Here is a 20,844-nt window from a genome sequence, read left to right as displayed (position 1 = left end):
CCAGTCAGAAGGTATAAAGCCCAGCTATCTCTTTACCGCCATCGGCAATGCGCTAAATAGGCCATTAATGGAGCAAAGGCAAATGGGGGATATTGTGGTTTTGACCCCAAATACCATTCAAATCCTGGTCAGAGTCAATGTCCAAAGGCGTAGCGTGTGTTGGGTGGCAAGGATCTAAGGGAGAGGAAGGAGACAGTGTTAAGAGAGCTGAAGTGTTGCTGGCCTTCAGTGTTTGAGACATGTCTAAATATCATATGTTTTATGTGTCAATTGTGAGGGGTTTATTTAAAGCACATATAATGCTAGGATTCAAATTGAGAAAATCAGGAATTAATACCATACCAACATTCATTCATTTTTTAAAAATAATTTATATTTAATTGTCACTTACACACACATCCTACATGAGCCAAAGCCAAATGTGGCAACTCCACACAATGGTGCCCCCACATGGCTGAGAGTGGTAACTGTTTACTTCAATATCCAGAATTCATGTCAACCATGAAACAATGTGACGATGTAATGTGAGTAAGCTGCATATGGTGATTTATTTCTACAAATAAAAACGTCTCAACAAACAAGGCAAAATGTTGGTTTTACTCTACCTAGTCTAAAGTTTTTATGTTAAAAAGGACATTTTTATTTTTCTCAGAATTTATCTCACTTTCACACAATATGTCCACATCCTACATTGTACGTATATACTGTATGCAATTGTTTACATTTGGGCAAGTATCCATCGTAAAGGGATAGAACAGTCCTTACTGTTTCAGCATTACATTGTGATTAAGGCTGATAATATGTGTGTACTTTATAGGGTTCTTGAGTTAGTCATTCCCCAAGACTTCAATATGTGGGTGCAAGTTCATACCTATCAAATCTCCCTTTAATTTCACCATAACATAACTTGAATTTTGGAGTGATATAATATATTAATCCAAGACCATACTGTGTGATTGGATTTAAGAATAAGCTTTGGAGACCATTTTGGGAAAAACACAAAAAAAAGTTTGTTCCCTGCACTTGCTTATAGCAGGTTAACACACAGACCTCCCTGACCAACCATAGGTTCACTCTTATGACTTGGCCTGGAGGCAGGGCAGCTGCTCCTTTCACTGCTAATGGTGTGCCACTGACATCACTTTAATGGGACAGCAGTAATGAGTGCTGACAGCTCAGACAGCAGCAGTTCACCTCCCCCAGGTTCAGCAGGCAGACAGTACTACAGAGAGCAGAGAGTGCCCTCTTCTGGCCATAACAGGAAATGATCACCATAGGGTCTAGAAGTGCTGCGGCAAAAGCATTCCCCTTGTCACTTCCTGTCTCTGTCACTTGTTATAACTTTATTATACTATCTATGGTTATAACGAACAGTATAAACATCTTGTATCGCACAGGAATGAGCACCTACAGAAATGAATCAGTTGAATCACTATGACAATAACAAATTATTAATCATTATTATCATTGATAATGGGTGTGGCTACAATAGGTGAATACAATATCAAGCCCCTAATTAATTTGAACAACAAATGTTTTTATTTTTTTATTTTTTGTATAATAATATTATTTCATACAAGTAGCAATACACACGTTGGAAACTACTATCTATGGCCGTGTCTGAACTGCCATACTAACGTCCTACTCATACTCATTTTGACTTCAATTTGAGTATGTGACGGTTGGGTATGCGAGTTTGGGTATGTGAGAAATTCCCGGATGAGTACTAACTTCCGGGAAGATTTTGGGTATGAATCGATCGTATACTTTTCCTACTCAACCGCCCCACAATGCACTGGGTCAATTCTACCCGCCCAGGAAAATGAAATATTTTCGAGCAAGTTGCTAGGCAACAACATTGTTTGGGGTTCCGCGATCTGACAACTGTACGTGCAGTCATTCATACACTCTTACAATAGATAAGAGATGAAGATAAATACCTAACAACATTAGAGTCACTAAGTGAAATGAGTGTTGTGAGTCTGATAGTGGAGAGAGATCAGAACAGATCGCTGTTCCACACGCCGCGGCTCGTCCAGCTCAACTCACAGACAGCTGAGTGCTGATGAGCCGGACAGAGCGTCGGAGGGATCCTCCGCCTCAAAACATCATTATTATAAAACAAGAGGTCTAAAACACAGATGATGAACACAGGACTGTAAAAATCTAGTTCAATATCTAACCTGTAGAGGGCGGTTATAAGCTTAACAGTGTCTAAACTGCCTGAATCTTATAAGAAGAAGAAGAAATTCTTCATTGCTTGAGTATACTTCAACTGAGAACGTTTCAGACGCAGCTCGCATACACAATCGATCTTTGAGTAGAGAGTATGCAGATGGTGAGTATGTAGGATGTAGGACGCTAGTATGGCAGTTCAGACACGGCCTATGGTTGGAAAGCAGGATTAAAAAAAAAGAAAGTATGATCATTTCCTATCCACTAGAGGGAAGCACTGTATCAACATTTTCAAAACAGGAGCCATAAAATACTTCATAAAGGTGAAGACAGGGGCGTCACTAGGTTTTAAGGACAGGGGGGGCTTAGCCCCAAGGAGATGCACAGAATGTGAGCGAACGTTTAATTTCACCAGAGCCGGCCCAAGCCTTCAGGGGGCCCTAAGCGAAATATGATTAGGGGGCCCCTCTCCAATTGTAGCGCTGCTGAAACTATAGATCTTTGTTAAATATCATTCACACACCCAGTGTTTTCTGCTAGTGCCTCCACTGTGCAGCTGTGCGAAAATAATATCCAGCTGAGATCCTTACCCTCCTAGGGAGGTCCGGGGGTTTGCCCCCCCGGGAGATTTTTTAAACTTTTTTAGAGTGAAATGCATGAATCTGGTGCACTTTGAGAGAAAAATTAAGAGGCTAAATCTGAGGAATTTTGTGTGAACAAATCATTTGGAGACACTGGGTCAAATGAATTAGAAGCTATTGAAGAAGGACACATGGATTTTCCATAAAATATTAATATAAAATTAAATATTATGCAGGGTCCTCTGGGATGGGCTTGGAGCTCTTTTTCTTTTACGGAACATATTTCTCTGTAATATAATGAATGCATTTAAATGCAGTGAGAGGAACGAAGCATAAGAACTCTTGTCCAGATATCTTTTTTTCCACAGACGAGGCTGAAGGCTATAGACTATACACAGTGCATGGGCAACTGAGGCAGCCCCATTTCCAATTGTTTTTAAATAAACTCAATACACACTGTGCATGGATGTGAACGGGACATGATCAGATAATTTCGGATTACCTCCCAGATGAACTGATTACATTTTTAGGCTATTAAATATCTAGACCAAAACATTTTATCCCTTATTTTGTATAACTTACATTTGCATAATATGATGTTAATATCAAACACACAAACGAAATATATATATATATATATATATATATATATATATATATATATATTTTTTTTTTTTTTTTTTTGGAGGGGGCCCCCCTGGCAGCATTAACAACAACAACAAAAGAAAAAAATCCACAGCTCCGCTCCCGGTACACACACTGCAGGTACCCAGGTACCGAGTGCAACCTAGGTTGCAGGGAAAACGTGGACTGGATTTCAGTCTAGGCGTGCTCTATATGAACAAGTGGAATGGACTGGATAACGACGCACTGACTCTGACTCTCTACCGCTTCCACTATGAAGTGAAGGGAAACTAAGATTCATGATCACATTTAAGTTAATAATAGCTGGTTTATTTATTTAAACTCATAGTCTGGACACATTATATTGATTTTTTTTTTTTTTTATAAATAAACATAAAATTATTTAGGGGGGCTTAAGATAAGGCCTAATGACGCCACTGGGTGAAGACATGTCAAGTGTCCATTATCACATACAGGTAAATATCTAATAATATAATAATAAAATTAGTCATTTTATACTTGATTCCCCCCAGAATCACCATCTCTATGAACAATCTTAAATTGTTTGGACACAATCATAATTTCAAACCTTTTTTTCTCCCTACCGTTTGTGTGTGTGTTCCCCAAGAGCTGTCTCTGACTGTAATCACTGTAGCAGCATCATCAGTCCTGACTGTCAGGGAGGAGGAGGTGAATCCATCCGCCCACTACACCACAGACACGGTAGGCTGAATGATTGCTGCCATTGCTGTGTGACAACAGTGGCTTCTCATCACAGCGGGTAGACAAAGAAACAGGACAAATCCCAGATTCCCCATTACCCCCAAAGGTGTGCAGTAACTCCCTCCCTCCACACACACACACACACACACACACACACACACACACACACACACACACACACACACACACACACACACACACACACACACACACACACACACACACACACACACACACACACACACACACACACACACACTTTGCTGAGATGAATCAGTGAAGCAGCAATATTCAATCCCCTTTAGTCTCTCACTTCCCTCAATTCGCTTTGGTAAAGCGTTTACGTTCAGAGGGAAAAAAGGCATTGACTTCAAATGCATTGTTTTTACTGTCTGTAAAAACGCCTATATTGAAACATTACCTATAGGGCTAAGCTTTCCATATCTTGCGACATGTTTTTTGTTCTGTCTGCACCAGCTGAATCTCTCTAATTAAACACTTAAACCCAGTACTTCTAATGCTGTCTGTGTACACTTGAAACCATCATCCCACATATTTAAAGGAAAGAGTAAATACTTTGTTATTTTTCCTTATATTGTGCAACCAAACAAAGCTTTACTGTAACACAGAATATCTGCCTCTCAAGACTCTACAGTATGCCTAATACAGTTTTTGCCTAATGCTTACACACTGATAGTGGTTGCTAGGCCCAAAGCATCACAACCTCTAACTTTGGTGACCATGCCCTAAACACAAGCACCAACCCCACAAACACAAAATATGCTTTGCACTGTGTTTGAAATTCTCCAAAACACTTCTTGCAAAACACTACACACAGTTTTTTACACAAGACACATTGTTCAAAAATGAAATCTCCTGCAATCATTGGGAAAACACATCTATGTAAAATACTAAACACAACCAAACTTGGAAAAGCACACAGACTTACACACCTGGAATGTACAAAATAAAGCTAATTGAATACCAATCAGTGTGTGCCTTAGCATTACAAATAGACTTCAGGTGAGCTCAGCTTCTTTGTGAGACAGGGGAAGAGGACAAGAGAGAGCGGTAGGAGGACGAGGACAAAGAAGGCAACAGGCGGAGACAGGGTCACTATAGTGGACCATGTTATAGATCATGGCCTATCAATGTAGGAGCCTGGGCAGAAAGTCCAACCCAACTACACAATAGCTCCATAATTAGGTCATTTAGACTGGATATCAGGAATATTTTTCGCTGTTGGCTCTCAAAGGATGAAATTGCATGTGATGTCGATGAGGCGATGTGGCCAGACGCAAGCGTGAGGCGGTATCCAAAGGGTTCATAATCCTCCTGCCCCATTCCTTACAACACTTATTTTTTTAATTTTCTCGTATTTGTTTCAGAGTTTACAGTATAGTAGTGATACACTGAATTGCTTCTTGAAGTGCATCCTACCTATTGTTTTTTTTGTTTGCCAAAACCATGACATTGCAAAATACACTTTTTTTTCCAGAAGCTTTTTTATTTTTATTTTCATATGTCTAGATGAGCTGTAGTGAATCAATCTTTCACGAACAAAATCAGTATGAGACTTCTAAAATCAAAAACCATCCAAAGTACTGAATACAGCTGTGTTTTGCATAAAGCACATCTGTGTGTTGTTGCTGTTTGGAAAGAGTAATTCAAAGGTGCGTGTGTGTATTGTTTTGATGCTAAAAACAGTTTTGAGATGGGATTGTTAGGTTTTGTTTCAAGAGTTTCATTTTGCCGTATAAGTTAGAAGTTTATCTCCATGTGCTTTGTCTCATTCGGCCTGTGTGTTAAGTTTTGACACAGTGGGCCAAAGTCTGCAACATGTGTGTAAGCAATCGGCAAAAACTGTAAGAGAGGGTGGGTGGAATATCCTTTCCTTTCAGGGCTGAATGAGTGTGTTTACATCAGTTCAGGAATGGTGTTGACAGGTTGTTGCTCCCAGTCAAGACTTCTTACCCCCTGTGGGAGGTCAGCCATCACAGTCGTGGAAGGAAAGGTGCCTGCCCTTCAGATGTGTTTGATTGTATGTATGTAACGAGTGTGAAATGAGCAATGCTACCCTCAAATGATAACAGCTTTTGCAACAGGATGAAATACTCAAATTCTCTTACAGTCTAAATTATACATTGGAATAAATATTTCTCTATATATATATCATAGTGGTACAAAATGCAATGCTAAATACTGTATGTGTAACTGTGTGATAAAACTATATAATCCAACAATAGGGCTGCACTGAGAGCCCTTGGTTAATTGTTTAGAATTAAAATTAAATTAATTAAACACATGCTTTGTGTGCTGCTGCTGCTACTCTTTGACCTTCATGGAGATTAAAATGCAGAAACATATTTGCATGCTAATGATTTATCTGTTGCTCCTCTGAATCACCCGACCAACATATGAAAGCATGACTCATGACACAGACAAGCAGGCAGGCCCAATATAAATATGGGAATCTTATACTCTTACAGAAGTGTAATGGCTGTCCAGGCACAAACAAACAAAGAATAACACAGAAAGACAGCCTCTACAATTGTGGATGAGCCAGCTGTAGCCAGGCGTGTGTTTATTCCGCCACGAGCACTACTGCCAGCACTGCTCTGCATCTTGCATACTGTAGTATTTGCTTTACTATGCTCATGTGGAAGTTTCATTAACTACTTTGTTCTTTTAAAAAGAAAAAAACAAAAGATCTGACACACATATTCCAATGAGTAAATTCTTAAGATGTCTGTCCTTTCTGAAAATTCCAATTCCCACAAGAATTGAAGGTTTGAGACAAATGAAAACACATAAGCATAGCTACCAGCAATAGAAGAAAGCCAGTCACCTTCAGGAACATGCATCACACACACACACACACACACACACACACACACACACACACACACACACACACACTTAAACGCATGCACACACGTACGCACACACGCACGTACGTACGCACGCACACACACACACATGCACATGCACACACTAAATGACGAAACCACATATGCTCAGTTTATGAAGGTCTTGACATGTGCCATCATGGTGTCTCATTAGGACTAATACTCCTCGGTTCATTAAAAAAATTTAAAAAAATAGACTGGGCGCTGCTTCAAGTCATGCTCGTGTTCAGCGATGTCACACTCATTACCAGAGAAAGGACATCAAAGCAGATGGGCGAGCACGATTAACTCAGCCTGGAATGGCTGCAAGAATTCATGTTACAACCAAGATACCACCATCCATTTGAGGTTCACCCAAAAGAAGAAAAAAAAACGCCGCCTTTGGATAGCAAATTCAAGATGAAAGCACTTCTGCATTTGATGAGGGGAAAACCATTGGATGTAAGATCTGTTTAACAGGTGATTTTGTCAAAAGAAGGAAAGTGCAGATAACGATCTGATTTAATAATTTGGAGTCGTATCTCATCCTTGCTAGACCCAAAGCTGATTTATACTGATAGATACTGATGTGAAAGAACCACACGCCTTGTCTTATCGCTAACATGCATTGTATTACCTTCTTATATGGTCGAGCAATTGAAACAATGTGATACTGCAGGTTGATGAAGCAGAAACAGTGCTAGTGCACACCGTCCAGTCGAGCAGACAAATCAATATTAGAGTCAGATTGAATCAGCTAATTCTTACAGATACAAGACACAGTCAATGCTGCTTTACATGCAACTGACTACAGCTTGAACTTACAGTAAGAAGACGAGAATCAAATGGTTGGTTCTCCAAGAGCTGTATAGGAACATTATTTGGGTGGCATTACGCATTATGCTTGTAGTTGTCCCATAAGTTAGGGTTTGTCAGAAAAAAAGTTAGGAAAAAGTCACTGCTTGACCACCTTGCATTTTCAGTTGAGTTTTCATTTTGTGTCTACAGTCCCCACAGCTACAGTGTCTTTGTTGATCCTACCCCTGGATGGCACCCAAGAAAAAACATTTTCAGATCTACACATAGAGGCTTTAAAAAACAAATAACATTGTTGATTTAATTACATTTTATTTCGCTTGAGAGCTGCAAATGTGCTCTCGTTTTCTCCCCAGATAAAAAATACATCTGCTGTAAATGTGCATTACAAAATGTACAACTGTTGTCAGAGACGTATGGGGAATCATACAAATGCCTTGTGTAGCCTTAACCTTTTACCACATGACTCAAAGTCTGTAAGCACATTACAGATGATCTTTATCCTATTAATGTAAGGGGAGCAATGCTGAGATTTGATGCTGTGCAAAAAAATAAAACATCTTTACCATCCTCGCTTCTCTATGTGGAAAGGGCAGTTGTGTAAAACTTGTCTCTGTGGAATTAATTAGAAAATCCGGGCAGCGACTTTTTGTCAGTTCATTTGTCATTACTGATCATTTATACAGTAGGATGGCTAGACAGCTGAATATGTGACCACTATTCTAACAAAGGTTTCTGGTTTCTCTTGGCAGTGGATAAATCTCCTTCAATTAAACACTATAGATCACATCCATGCTTTTGGTTCTGCCCTTGGAACTAATATGAGGAAAATCAATTATTGCACGCAGAGTAATTTTAACCTTCATCCCCACTGGGAGGTTCTCATTGAGCAAGTTAATTTAAATTTAAAAACGAGCTCAGACATATGGCAGTCTGTGTGACAGTGGTAAATTAGTCTATTCTGTATTCAAAGATTAGATGAAAGAAGAAAGTGCTTCACAACAAAAATAATATAATGCTCATATATCAAAATGCTTCACATTGACAGGCTCACAGTGAGTTCTGTTTTGTTTACACTGGACCCCAGCAACCGCCACCACAACACATTACTGTGAGGGCTGGATGACAGAACCACGGCCCAATGTCCCCCCCCCCCCCCCCCCCCACCATAAGCAAGACGTTCAGCAGACTTGTTGTCTTGCCTTGCTGTACATCAAACAATGCTCTCACTCATTTATGAAAAATATACATTCTGCCATACATTAGAAAAAGAATGACTCAGTACAGTTATCGACGCTACTGCATTACACTTAATGTGGAACATTTTAAATGAATAGAGCCACCACCTTCATGCAAAAATGCAGCCTAAACCTTATTCCAAATGTTATTTCAGCTGGTATTTAAGCCAAACTGAGAAAGAGGACACACTTCTAATATGTAATTCTTCCAGGCATCACTGAGGCTCTACTTGCTATTCCACACAGAACATGCATCTGAAAGTGAGCATTGTGTTATCTTTGTCAAACAGAGTTGTGTAAAGTATGCCTGAAGCATACAACCCATACAAGTGATCAGCAAGGTTGGGAGTTTAACAAGGCCATTGACTTTCCTCCTGCTCACAAGAGTTGCCCGACCAAGTCTGCTTAGAAGTCCTGAAACTTGCTTTCTCTATAAATTACTGTTATAGCCTTGTGTGTCTGCGTTTGGCCCATGATCCTACTCTCTCCCGACAACCAAGGTAACAATAATTGACTAACTATTCTGGAAGTACATATTTGAGTTCAATACACTTAAAGCCACTACGAGTAACATGGCACGTTGGCGTCCCCTTTGGACAAAAGCGGTAGTATTTTTACGACGCCCGCTGTCGCAAAGCGCGTGCCAGGCGCGTGAGTGTGAACTGAGAAGGGAGCAATATAGTGCATGTCCGTGTGTTGAAAGTGTGAGGACTCTTTTCGGCTCCGTGAGAGTGGTTTTGACACTGCATCAACTAATGCCAGTCACTGCCACACACACCTGATTGCACAACCCGGTATCACGCCGAGGCGTGAGATAGACACGCATGGACCGGCGTGTCTATTGCCTTGCCTGACCAGGGCGTGTGAGTTACACGCGCACCTCCCGCCCGTCTAAATGAACGGAGGAATAGCACCAACAGGGGCCGACATGTTCTCCCAGCATTTCAATACTATCCAGCTGCAGCCCCGCAGACAAACACCCTGGCGTGGGTGGTTAGGGTTAGGGCAAGGGGACAGGGAGAGGTTAGAATATAGATAGAACATTGACGGAACACCGTGGCGGCCATCTTGACTACGGGAGGTGCGCTTGTACATTGACGGAACACCGCGGCGGCCATCTTGACTGCGGGAGGTGCGCGTGTAACTCACACGCCCTGGTCAGGCAAGGCGTGTAATAGACACGCCGGTCCATGCGTGTCTATCTCACGCCTCGGCGTGAGATCGGGTTGGATTGCAATGAGTTGAGCAGTGTCACCTAACTACTCTCTCTCACGGAGCTGAAAGATTACGTGTCCGACCGTGTCCGACTCCTCACAGAAAGCGAATGAACGATAGACGGCAGTTAGTATGGATCACGATGAGGTAATGTGTTTATGTTGTTGTAAATAATTACTATTTCAGATAATGGTTATCTGATGATGGTGAAGCAAAGCAAACTTTGTGTTAGTACCAACCGCTCATTCATTTAGGAGTAAACACTGCAGTCTAGTTTCGCTCTCGTGAAATTGTATACACGTTGCTTGGCAACGCCCTCGTCCCCCGTAGCCTATATCACTCTCCCTTTTAGCTTTTCTTCATTGCATTCTCTTTTTTTTCTTTGATGGTTCAGCCCCGTTATCAGTCATTATGACGACAAATAACTGTCTCAAACAAGGCTCCCGCTCCCCTTCCCTCACCTGGAGGGATAGGCTTCTCAATTCACATTGCAGCGCCACACTGAAATCTGCGACCAATACGGATATGTGACAATAGAGCCTGCACGAGCGAACCGAAAATCGGACTGGGTGTGCGACCAGACCAAAAGGAGTAATAAAAACTATTTAAAAACGTCTTTCTTTGCACTGATGGTCTCGTTTGCTGTTAAAGGTAATTTATGATTATCAGAGGAAACATGAGGCTGTTTAAAAGATATTTAAATGTTACTCGTAGCCGCTTTGAAGCCACATGGTTTTGTTGTTAAAATCATGTTTTCAGTTTAATTTACTGTCATTTGTCAAAGTCAAACATTTATGATGACTCACAAAGTGTTGCTTATCAACACACAAGGCACTGCATGCACCAAAATAGTTACCAAATAAACACACATTGTTCATTGTAGGCAATTTCCTTTCTAAACATATATTTTAAACATTTTGTCTTTGCAGGCCAGCTCACACTTGGAGGCTGATTTTTCTAGATTTTGTGTAGTGTGTGACAGCTCACCTCAACCCCAGGTTCAGCGTCACCTGTTGAATAGTTAAAATGTTATAGATGCACCACGGCTATTCCAGGTGCAGTCCATAAATAGGTCCAGACAGGAGACACATTGCCTGAGGTGGCATCTTCAATTCACCAATGAGAACACTGCCATCCAAAGATGTGTCCTACTTTTTGATGGGTTCATGTGTGGCTATATCCTCAGAAAGGTAAAAGGACACTCCTGTTGGTGTCCTTTTACCTTTCTGAGGCCTCTACAGGTGCCCTTAACATTAATATCCTAACAGAATGTGAGAGACAAAAAAGAAAGGAAATCCTATTTTCTGTCATTTTACAGTACCAGTGAACAATGATTCCAATGCACAATGTGACTGGAATCACTATGTGTTGAAGTGTTAAATGCGTGGGCATAAAGCACATCAAAGCATTCTCACTTAATCCAGACAAGCCAAGTTTCAGAGAGTAACTGTTATTTCCATCACTTGTACAATATTTTACAATACATACGGGAGAACACGGCTTGACCCCGTTGTATTGGGGACTAATAATATGCATGTAGTCCAGCTACACTGCATCTATTTTAAGCGCCATATAAGGCTTTGCACGCTGCACTGATGTGACTCTGGGTCTCCCTGTGTTCCATCGCAATGGTGCCTGAGATTCAACAGTTTTAATGAATTAAGTGGCAATGGTGATGTGATTGAATTAGTCAGAGAAAATAAATTATTTTACGAATTTGATTTTGATATGTTAATACTGATCTACGTATGTACTGTAGGTTTTTGCACAACACATCTCTCACTAACAAAACTGCTGTGTTCAACAGCATCACGCTCATGACATCAGCCTTACCACCAGCCCCACATTCGTGCGTCGTGCTTCTATTTTTACACCTGGAAAAGCTATTTTTGAACAGGGGGCACCAACCTGCTTGAGTCTCTGGCAGAGAAGATAGCAAAAAGAGACCGAACGATTGAAGTACTTTCAAGTCCTCCTCGGAGTTGCCATCATATCAATGCGCAATTGCGCAGCGAGGGAACCCTGGGCGGTGAGACCAGTGACATGACTAGGGTGCTTCAGAGGTCTACCGCAGCGCCTCACGAGAACCAACCTCCTGCTGTGAGCCAATTCCCATGAAAGGGATGTCCAAATATCCTCGGAATAATCAGGTGAGCATATGATTTCCAGCCTACTTCCTCCTGGATGCTGTTGGAAGGACCTTTTCGTTCATTTAAGACATTTGGCGCTTGGAGACTGTAACAGCGGTGTAATTAGATAGGTTGTGACTTCAACTCACCATGACAGTTTGCATCAGGACTGTGGATGCACTTATCAAAAGTCTGGAGATTTGAGAGGCAGCACCATGGACGCAGTGGACGTAATTGCTTCCGTGTTGATTTTGGGGATAATTATCGTGTCGCTGCTGTCCAACGTTGTGGTGCTGATCTGCTTTATGTACAACCCAGACATACGCAAACAGGTGCCCGGTCTTTTTATTCTTAACTTGACGTTTTGCAACCTGCTGCTGAGTGTTTCCAACATGCCACTAACTCTGGTCGGGCTCATCACCACGGGCAACCCCGGAGGCAGCGGCTTCTGTCAAATCGTGGGTTTCCTCGACACTTTTCTCACAACAAACTCAATGCTGAGCATGGCAGCGCTCAGCATCGATAGATGGGTGGCAGTGGTGTTCCCGCTCAGTTACCACTCCAGAATACGGCACCGGGATGCAGTGATAGCGCTGGGATACACGTGGATACACTCCCTCTGCTTCTCCACGGTGGCCACCTGCTGCTCCTGGGTCGGGTACCACCACCTTTACGCATCGTGCACTCTCTGCAATGCCAGGGCGAAGGGAGCCGGAACGCAGTTTGTCATATTCACCGTGGCTTTGCACTCTCTCACGTTCCTCCTCGCGCTGATCGTGTTGTGTGTAACGTATCTGAAAGTCCTGAAAGTTGCGAGGTTCCACTGTAAACGCATCGACGTGATCACTATGCAGACGTTGGTGCTGCTTGTGGATATTCACCCCAGGTAAACAGACAGTAGAGATGATTTCACTCCTTTTTACGCATTGGTCCCTCTGAAAAGAAATGTATGCATCTGCCCCCTTTCATTTAGTCCAGTCTGTGCAGGAGCATTTTGATCATAAAAGTTAAGACATTCTGTGAGCTTAAGACATATAATTATTATTCCAAAAATCCTGCACTGTGATTATATGGAACATCAATATGAGATGGTGGTGGATTTCCTCATCTCTGCTTTGCAAAAACTGCTGAATTGATTAGTTGATGGACCTAATTATAATCTTATGATAATCAATGTATTTATCAACATTGCAACAAAAACATTGAACATGTAACGTTGGTTTGTTGATGAACATTCTTCATTATACATTTGATTACATTGCTAATCAGATATTTGCAAAAGAAAATTGTAATCATTGATGGTAAAAGTCATTTGAAACACAGAATACACAAATGCGCTTCCTAGGGCATCCCACTATATGACTCCTCATGCTCCACTGATGATTATCGGACAATGTCAAGCCTGCTGTCAGCCAGTGTTTACATTATCATGTCACATTAAGGTCAGCATTGCCTTCCTCTTACTTCGCCTTTCTATCCTTTGCCATCCACTCTGATGAATCAAATAAGCACACTTTAAATTGCCCATCATTTTCATAACTGACATCTGTGCAGTGGGAAATGACTCTATTGTAAAACTCAGAGATGACAGCTCACAGCTCTCTGCTATCTTAACTTCCATCCCACATGTTTTCCATGGACTGCTTCATTATGTCTTCATGTGTCTGATCTTGCCTCCTGGGTAGATAATGTGACATGTATGTTTTGACAGTGTGCGCGAGAAATGCTTGGATGAGCAGAAGCGGAGGAGGCTGAGGGCCACCAAGAAGATCAGTACATTCATTGGCACATTTGTGATTTGCTTTACCCCTTACGTCATCACAAGGTGAGTAGAAATGTATGGGAATATGTCCTGCCTTTTCCTGTCTTCAAATGAAAAGAAATGCTCAGGATACATCATCAGGAAGGCGATGAACCATTAAAGATGATCTTCCACTTTAGGATCAAGAATTAAAACAACTCTCCCAAGACCAAGGGGATTCTGGGTATTCACTCACCTTGTTGTGGCTGCTGGCGATGTTTATGTTTTTGTTTATTTTATTCCACATACAAAATCTATAAAAAAAAACATGTAGTAAAAAAAAAAAAATGCTGCTGGCGATAATTCATTTCAATGCTATCTAGTCATCTGATAACATTTTAGACATTCTTAACTGCTTCCTTTTCATAATGCCATAGTGTATTGGTTCTACACACTTTTTAAATCATTGTCACTGAGCTGAGCCCTGAGGAGATGAGAGAGAGAGAGAAAGAGAGAGAGAGAGAGATAGCAAGATAGCAAATGAGCCAGTGATCGTATCACTAGCTCTAATTAGTATTAGCCCCGATATTAGTGGCATCAACCTATCAGAAGCTGTTAGAATTGTGGTATGACATTGGAACGGAATCACATTAGGAACGGTGTGATGGTGAGACACATTAGACCTTTGGAGATCACACTAATTAAGAAGCCAGATTAACAACAACACAATGCCCTTTTAGGTTTTTCCAGCTCATCCTAGCTTTATTTTGATTTATTAGGACAAAATTAGTGTGACTGGATTTGTTGTAGATGGATTGTAAGTCCAGAAGCAGCAACAAAAATGACACCCATCAATTCATATTCCCCAACATAGATATGACATTTCAGTGAAGGGAAATGATGACATTTGCACAATATTCCAGCACTGGGGGAGGGTCATCTGCTTTTAGATGTATTCCACTCCAATTACTCTGATCTAATAACACTGGCTGAATTGCTGCATTTTGCTCGTGGGTGGCGTGTGACTTTTTGTCTCTTTTTGCTTTTCCTCGAGGTAGAATGGTGGAGCTCTTCTCCCCAGGGCCCATAAGCCCTCATTGGGGTGTGCTGTCCAAATGTTTGGCCTACAGCAAGGCGGCGAGCGACCCGTTTGTGTACTCACTGCTGCGTCACCAGTACAGGAAGACCTGCAGCCTTCTGGCTAACAAAGTCCTCAAGAGGAGTCCACTGACCTCTTCCTCCCTCATGATGGAGAACAACGCAAGGAGAAACACAACCAACAACGTCCAACCACCTACCAACAACAATCCACCTGGCCAGTGAAGGTTGTCGCTTCCAGGGACAATTGGAGTACTTTACCCCAATGAAGGGGTCTTGGATTTGACACAGAGGTAAACACTCATGAGAACCGTGGTATGACAGAACAATTGACCTCTGTGTGATGGTGTCACTTCAGAGTGAACAACCTAATCACTATTTGAAGGACAAGGCTGGCAATATCTTGTATTCTTCTTATTGTCAAGAAAGCCCATGTACATCAGTCAAAATCCCATCTCTCTACCCCATGATCATATGTTCCAGGAGAACTCTTTAGAAAAGGTCATGAATTCAAATAAATACAACAAATTCTCTCCTTTAAATGTATCTTAATACCTTACTTAGACAGCTCAGCTTTGCAGTTTTAGCAAATGCTCCTTAAGGTGCGAACACACCAAACGCGTTGGTTGCGGTGGCCAACGCGCCCACCGCACCTGATCTGGCGCGTGGTCATTTTGTGTCAAAAAGTGGTTCAACGCGTCCAACGCTTCGCAGCTAGTCTCCCCCCCGATATATTTATTCCCCTAATCAACCATGGCTGCGATCAGAACCGACCCGACACAACAGCGATCATGTCCGCACAAAAACAACAACAACACGGCCAACAATTGTGCCAAAAGACAAATAAACAGCAACTGAACGGAACAAATAGCCTTAAAACAGATTCACGCCACTCGGAAATGAACACAAACAGCAAGGCAGCACCATACCAAACACATTTACAGCAGCATTGTGTGCAGGGCAGTAGAAAATAAAGGCAACTAGCCTACATTACCCTACCTGGCTGTGACAGGGGACCATGGCTGGCGTAGATATAAACACCGGTGCTTCGCTGTACTCGTTGTGAAAGTTCCCCGAACTAAGCCGTTATGTTTGGCTTAATTATATGGAGGTGGTGGCCGCACACAACTGGATGAGTTAACTAATGCTATCCGACCGGCGCTAACTTGGTTTATCGGCTAATGCACAGCCGCACATATTCACTGAATTAACCAGGAAGCCCATTCTCCTGGTCCACTTTCCCCACGTCTTGTAACCCCGAGCGGCTTCATACAGCACCAGGCAGCCAGCCGTAAATACATTTCCTCCTCGGTGTTTGCCTCTGTGTTGTCCTCCGCCTCCGGTCCTCCCACCGTGCCGATGTCTGTGACGTCGGGTCAAGCTCACCGCTGATTGGCCAACGCGGCTAAACGTCACACGCTGGAGCGTTGAAAGTTCAATTTTTTCATCTCGGGCGATGGTGCGTTGATGCTTTGGTGGTGCGTTGACGCTTTAGTAACGCGGCTGCTGCGCCCAAAGCGCCGCTTTGCCGCGGCCAACGGATCATCGCGCCTAAACCAATGGTTCCCTATGCAAAAATAGGATTTTTCAACGCCGCCACCGCACCCAACGCGTTTGGTGTGTTCTCACCTTTAAACAGGAGCACGGCTATCCTGGTGAGACCAGACTGATCTCACAAGCTTCACATTGGTTTATCTACCATATATCAGTCTGGACCTTATCCAATCCAGACAGAGAGCCTATGACACACAGGATTAAGCTGTATCAGGCTTTGGCTGCACAGATAATAACTGTCAGAAAGATCAATTCATGGAAAAAATTGTGAATATTACCAGCCTTATCCTTTAAAAAAGAATAGACTGACCACTTCTGTAGGTTTTGTGTGTAGATTGTAACAATGACATTATGTAATTGTAAGTGTAATGCAGTCTTTTTCTGCAGAGAGTGACAGTTTCTAATGGCATCATTTTGTAGCATAATAGTAAATATGTGCCAAATACAGTATCTTGTGTAACATGGTGAATCTCAACCTTTTGAGGGAGTAATTTGATAATTGTGTCTTTAAATGCACACATCTTTATCAGCACACAGGAGCCTGCTATCACTTCACTGTTGATTAGCAGTATAACTATTGTCTGATCCTGTAAAAAAAATGTTGGTCAAATCAGTAATGTATTATCATAATAGTAACACCATTAGTATTGCATTACCTCGAGTCGGTATAGCTGTTGATTTGATAACATCTTAAAATGGCTTGGAATGTTCATCCCTCCCTCCTGAACTGAATTGATGGATTTCTTCCTTAAAATTCATGCATAACCTCTGACCTCAAAGATGATTCTCTTGTTTGATAAAGTAGTATATAACACAGATGATGATTTTGACCATTAAGTCATGTTGTACTGTATGTGCAGCAATGCACTGCCCTGAAGGTGTAATTGAAATTACGGTATGATGTAGCTGTGAGGCCTGGGTTCTGAAGTGCCTTTTAGACGATGAGCGCTCTAATGTAATTTGATTTGATCAAAACACAGCGGAGAAAACCCTTCACCTTCTGTCCTTTTCTTGCTAATCTGTGCCGTGGGTAAAAGTGTAATGATAGAGCGTGTTAATGCAGTTTGGTCAAATATTGTAAGAAAGTTGTTTGTGATGTTTACTTTGTAATACCACCATTGTATTGTTGCATCAGGAAGAACAGGGTGAGGTAGTATTTGAATGTGGTAGCAACTGTTCCGTATTGTGTATTTTACATTCCAGCTCGTGCCACGTGAGCAGCTGTGTGACGTTTGGGTTAGAAAAAAGATTTATTTTGACAACACTGGAATAATCAGGATGTTGTGTTTTTACTTTATTGTGACAGTATGAAGCCTTTAAAAGGTGTAAAATCTATTTATTTTTGTCAAATCTGTGTTTGATTTTTGCTAAAGATGTTTGTGATTATATTGCAATAAATGCTGTGCATTTTGTTATTTTAAAACCTCACCAGTTTTCTTTGAACATATTTATTAATATCTGAATTCATTAAATTATGATGACTTGAAATGCTGCATAGACGGTTCAGCAAATCTTTGCTTGAACAATTTTTTATCAAAAGACAAGTCTGCCAAATCTTAACACCTTTATTCTCCCACGCTGATTAAGCCAATGAGAAGGAATAATTAATTTGAAAAGATTCATTTAAGATTCCTTCCACCCACCACTCTATTGATGTGGCAACAGAACAAATACTTTTTACAAAAGCATCAGAGCTGAGAGTTAAAGGCTCTCTTAATTGCAGAGCTTTTAGAAGGTGTGAGAAAAGAAGAAAAGGAGGCAGGCGAGAAACAGAAAGGAAAGTATGCTACACTGCCTCACCAACTTAAGACAGCTGTGACAGTACTAAACTATTTCACGAATCTGCAACCTCCATATATTCCTCATCTTCTTCATGAACAATGCTATCATCTATCATTAATAACTCACTTGTTAACCTCATTATTTAAAGCTATAGTGTGTTACATCTGTTGCCCCAAGACAAATTCTGAGTTATTACAAAAGCACTGTCAGTTCATACTGTACACAAGGTAAGCCTTTGGGGATCGCACATTATGTATTTTATTCCTTCTGCTTTAGGTTCAGGTTTTTTCCTAGCAATGAAACATTTTGTGGGCGTTTCTTGAGCTCCTACGCCAGTGTCAGGGGTTGACGTCAGTTTGGAAATGCTGCCATACTGAGAAATACAGAGAAAGTTTTGTGGAGCTGATAGGCTTAATCAACTTTGTGTCAACTTCTTTGGCAATGGCTTGAATGTAACCGACTGTGTTGGGAATGGAGCTTTACTACGCTTCAAGTAAATGAATGTTTATGTCTACGGGGATAGAGAGGAGACAGGGTCAGTACTGACGTCACACAGAGGGGGCGGTGCTGAGGTCTCATTAGGCTGTGATGGACGACAGCTGGGAACAAGCACGTCTTGCGGTGAGGAGCTAACACACGGCAGACAAATCACACGGTTCCAACTTGCCACACATGATAGTTAACTTATTTTATACGCTGTGGAGAATTGATCGACCGGCTCAATGCGCGAAACATAGCAAAGATCCCTCTCCAAGGATGGACAGACATGCAATGGATGTTGTGTATACAACAACAACAAACCAGTGCCAGAAATAATATCTCTTTTTATTCGTTGAGCACATGAATCCATCATGAATTTTCACCCATCCAAGCTGTTTCCATCGGCTTTTACTATTCACCAAGGGGGGGGGGGAATGCTGAATTAACTATTTCACTGTCCACAGAGAACACCAACCACGGGCAATTAGTAGAAAGTATTCACAAAGTTTGGAAGGATCCCCAATCTGGAGGAGTGCGTACACCTAATCTCCCTGGAAGACTGAGTGAGTGGGTGAGAGGCAGACACAGACCTGTCATAACCAAGATGCTGTGTACAGACCTTGTTATTAAGCCACAGTGCGTAGGAAGTACAGAGAAAAGCCACAGGAGGAAGGCAGGGGTAGACGAGTGTGCTGGTTGACTTCACACAACCCCCGATGTCAGGGCACGAGAGGTTCTCCCAGTCGCATAAAGCAAAAGCTGTCCCCATGAAACATCATTAAAAGCCCCTGTGAAGCAAAATGTCTCTTTGGGGATTTCCCGATGCTAGGCGTGGTATGGGTATCCTGAGCTTTAAAAGCAGATATTAGTGAGAATGCATATTTACAGTACATACTACTGTATATACTTTGTTTACTACTTTATATACTTTGCCATTAACTGAAGGGATTCCACTTTTCCTTATGTGGCAGGAAGGAAGCAAGTGAAAACCATCTTTGATAGAGACACAAATACATCCTGGTTATCATTAAATAAGTACCCTCAGCTGAAATAAATTTGGGGAAACAATGGCCACATACCTTAATTGAGTCATGAAAACTTAATAAGCAACGAGGAAGCACTGGAAAACCATGTTTTTAATAAGCATATTTGCTTTAAATAAAAGGCATCTGTCAAACAACATCCACATGCACAACATCCAGAGTAACTGGGGTCAACCATGCACAGCAACTTCTTTTAATCAGCGGCAGCAGCAGCATTGCACTGCTCGTGTAATGAATCATTCTCCACACGCACACACACAGAAAACTTAAGTGATTGGTCTTTTTCATTTATTTATTCCGACAAAAAAGAGACTACAGTGCGCTCCACATTACACTCCCAAAGGGTTGGTCATTAATTTGACTCACACATGACAGGTGTTACACATCAGTCGGCGTTCAAACCATCACAAATCACTTGATGACAGCGACCAAAACATGAAGTCATAAATACTGTAGACATGCTTTTCAGTTATATCTTATAGTCTCCTTTCTCAACCGCTGAGCTTTTCCCGAATAGCAGCCTGACAGTGCTGTCCAGAACTCTGCCAGTGGAATTACTAAGAGGACTGACTGGCATATTTTGTGAATCATGGGAATACTGGGCCCAGATGTCGTGGTATTCCCCTATGGCCTCAAGCAAACAGCATGCACTGCTTACTGAACAACTTAAAAAAGACTGTCTATTTCTGTCAAGGAATGCTCTGTTTTTGCTATGGGCTACAAAACATTACTTTTTTTTGTCTCAAATGCATTTGCA

At 41.6% G+C, this 20,844-nt stretch overlaps 1 protein-coding gene across 1 annotated transcript; it reads left to right on the top strand.

Annotated features, from left to right (window-relative positions):
* Window positions 1-12,604: 12,604 nt before the first annotated feature.
* On the top strand, window positions 12,605-15,453 carry LOC307257597 (G-protein coupled receptor 26-like; the record flags this gene model as incomplete). Its single annotated transcript, XM_080036855.1, has 3 exons — window positions 12,605-13,275; window positions 14,101-14,214; window positions 15,189-15,453. 3 exons carry the CDS (start codon window positions 12,605-12,607, stop codon window positions 15,451-15,453), a joined length of 1,050 nt encoding a protein of 349 aa, XP_079892981.1.
* Window positions 15,454-20,844: the final 5,391 nt, after the last annotated feature.

This window comes from Ammodytes marinus, assembly GCF_949987685.1.
Source record: "Ammodytes marinus genome assembly, chromosome: 11".
NCBI classification, from domain to species: domain Eukaryota; kingdom Metazoa; phylum Chordata; class Actinopteri; order Uranoscopiformes; family Ammodytidae; genus Ammodytes; species Ammodytes marinus.
The sequence above is the reverse complement of the archived record's forward strand: the minus strand, read 5'-3'. Positions and strand labels throughout refer to the sequence as shown.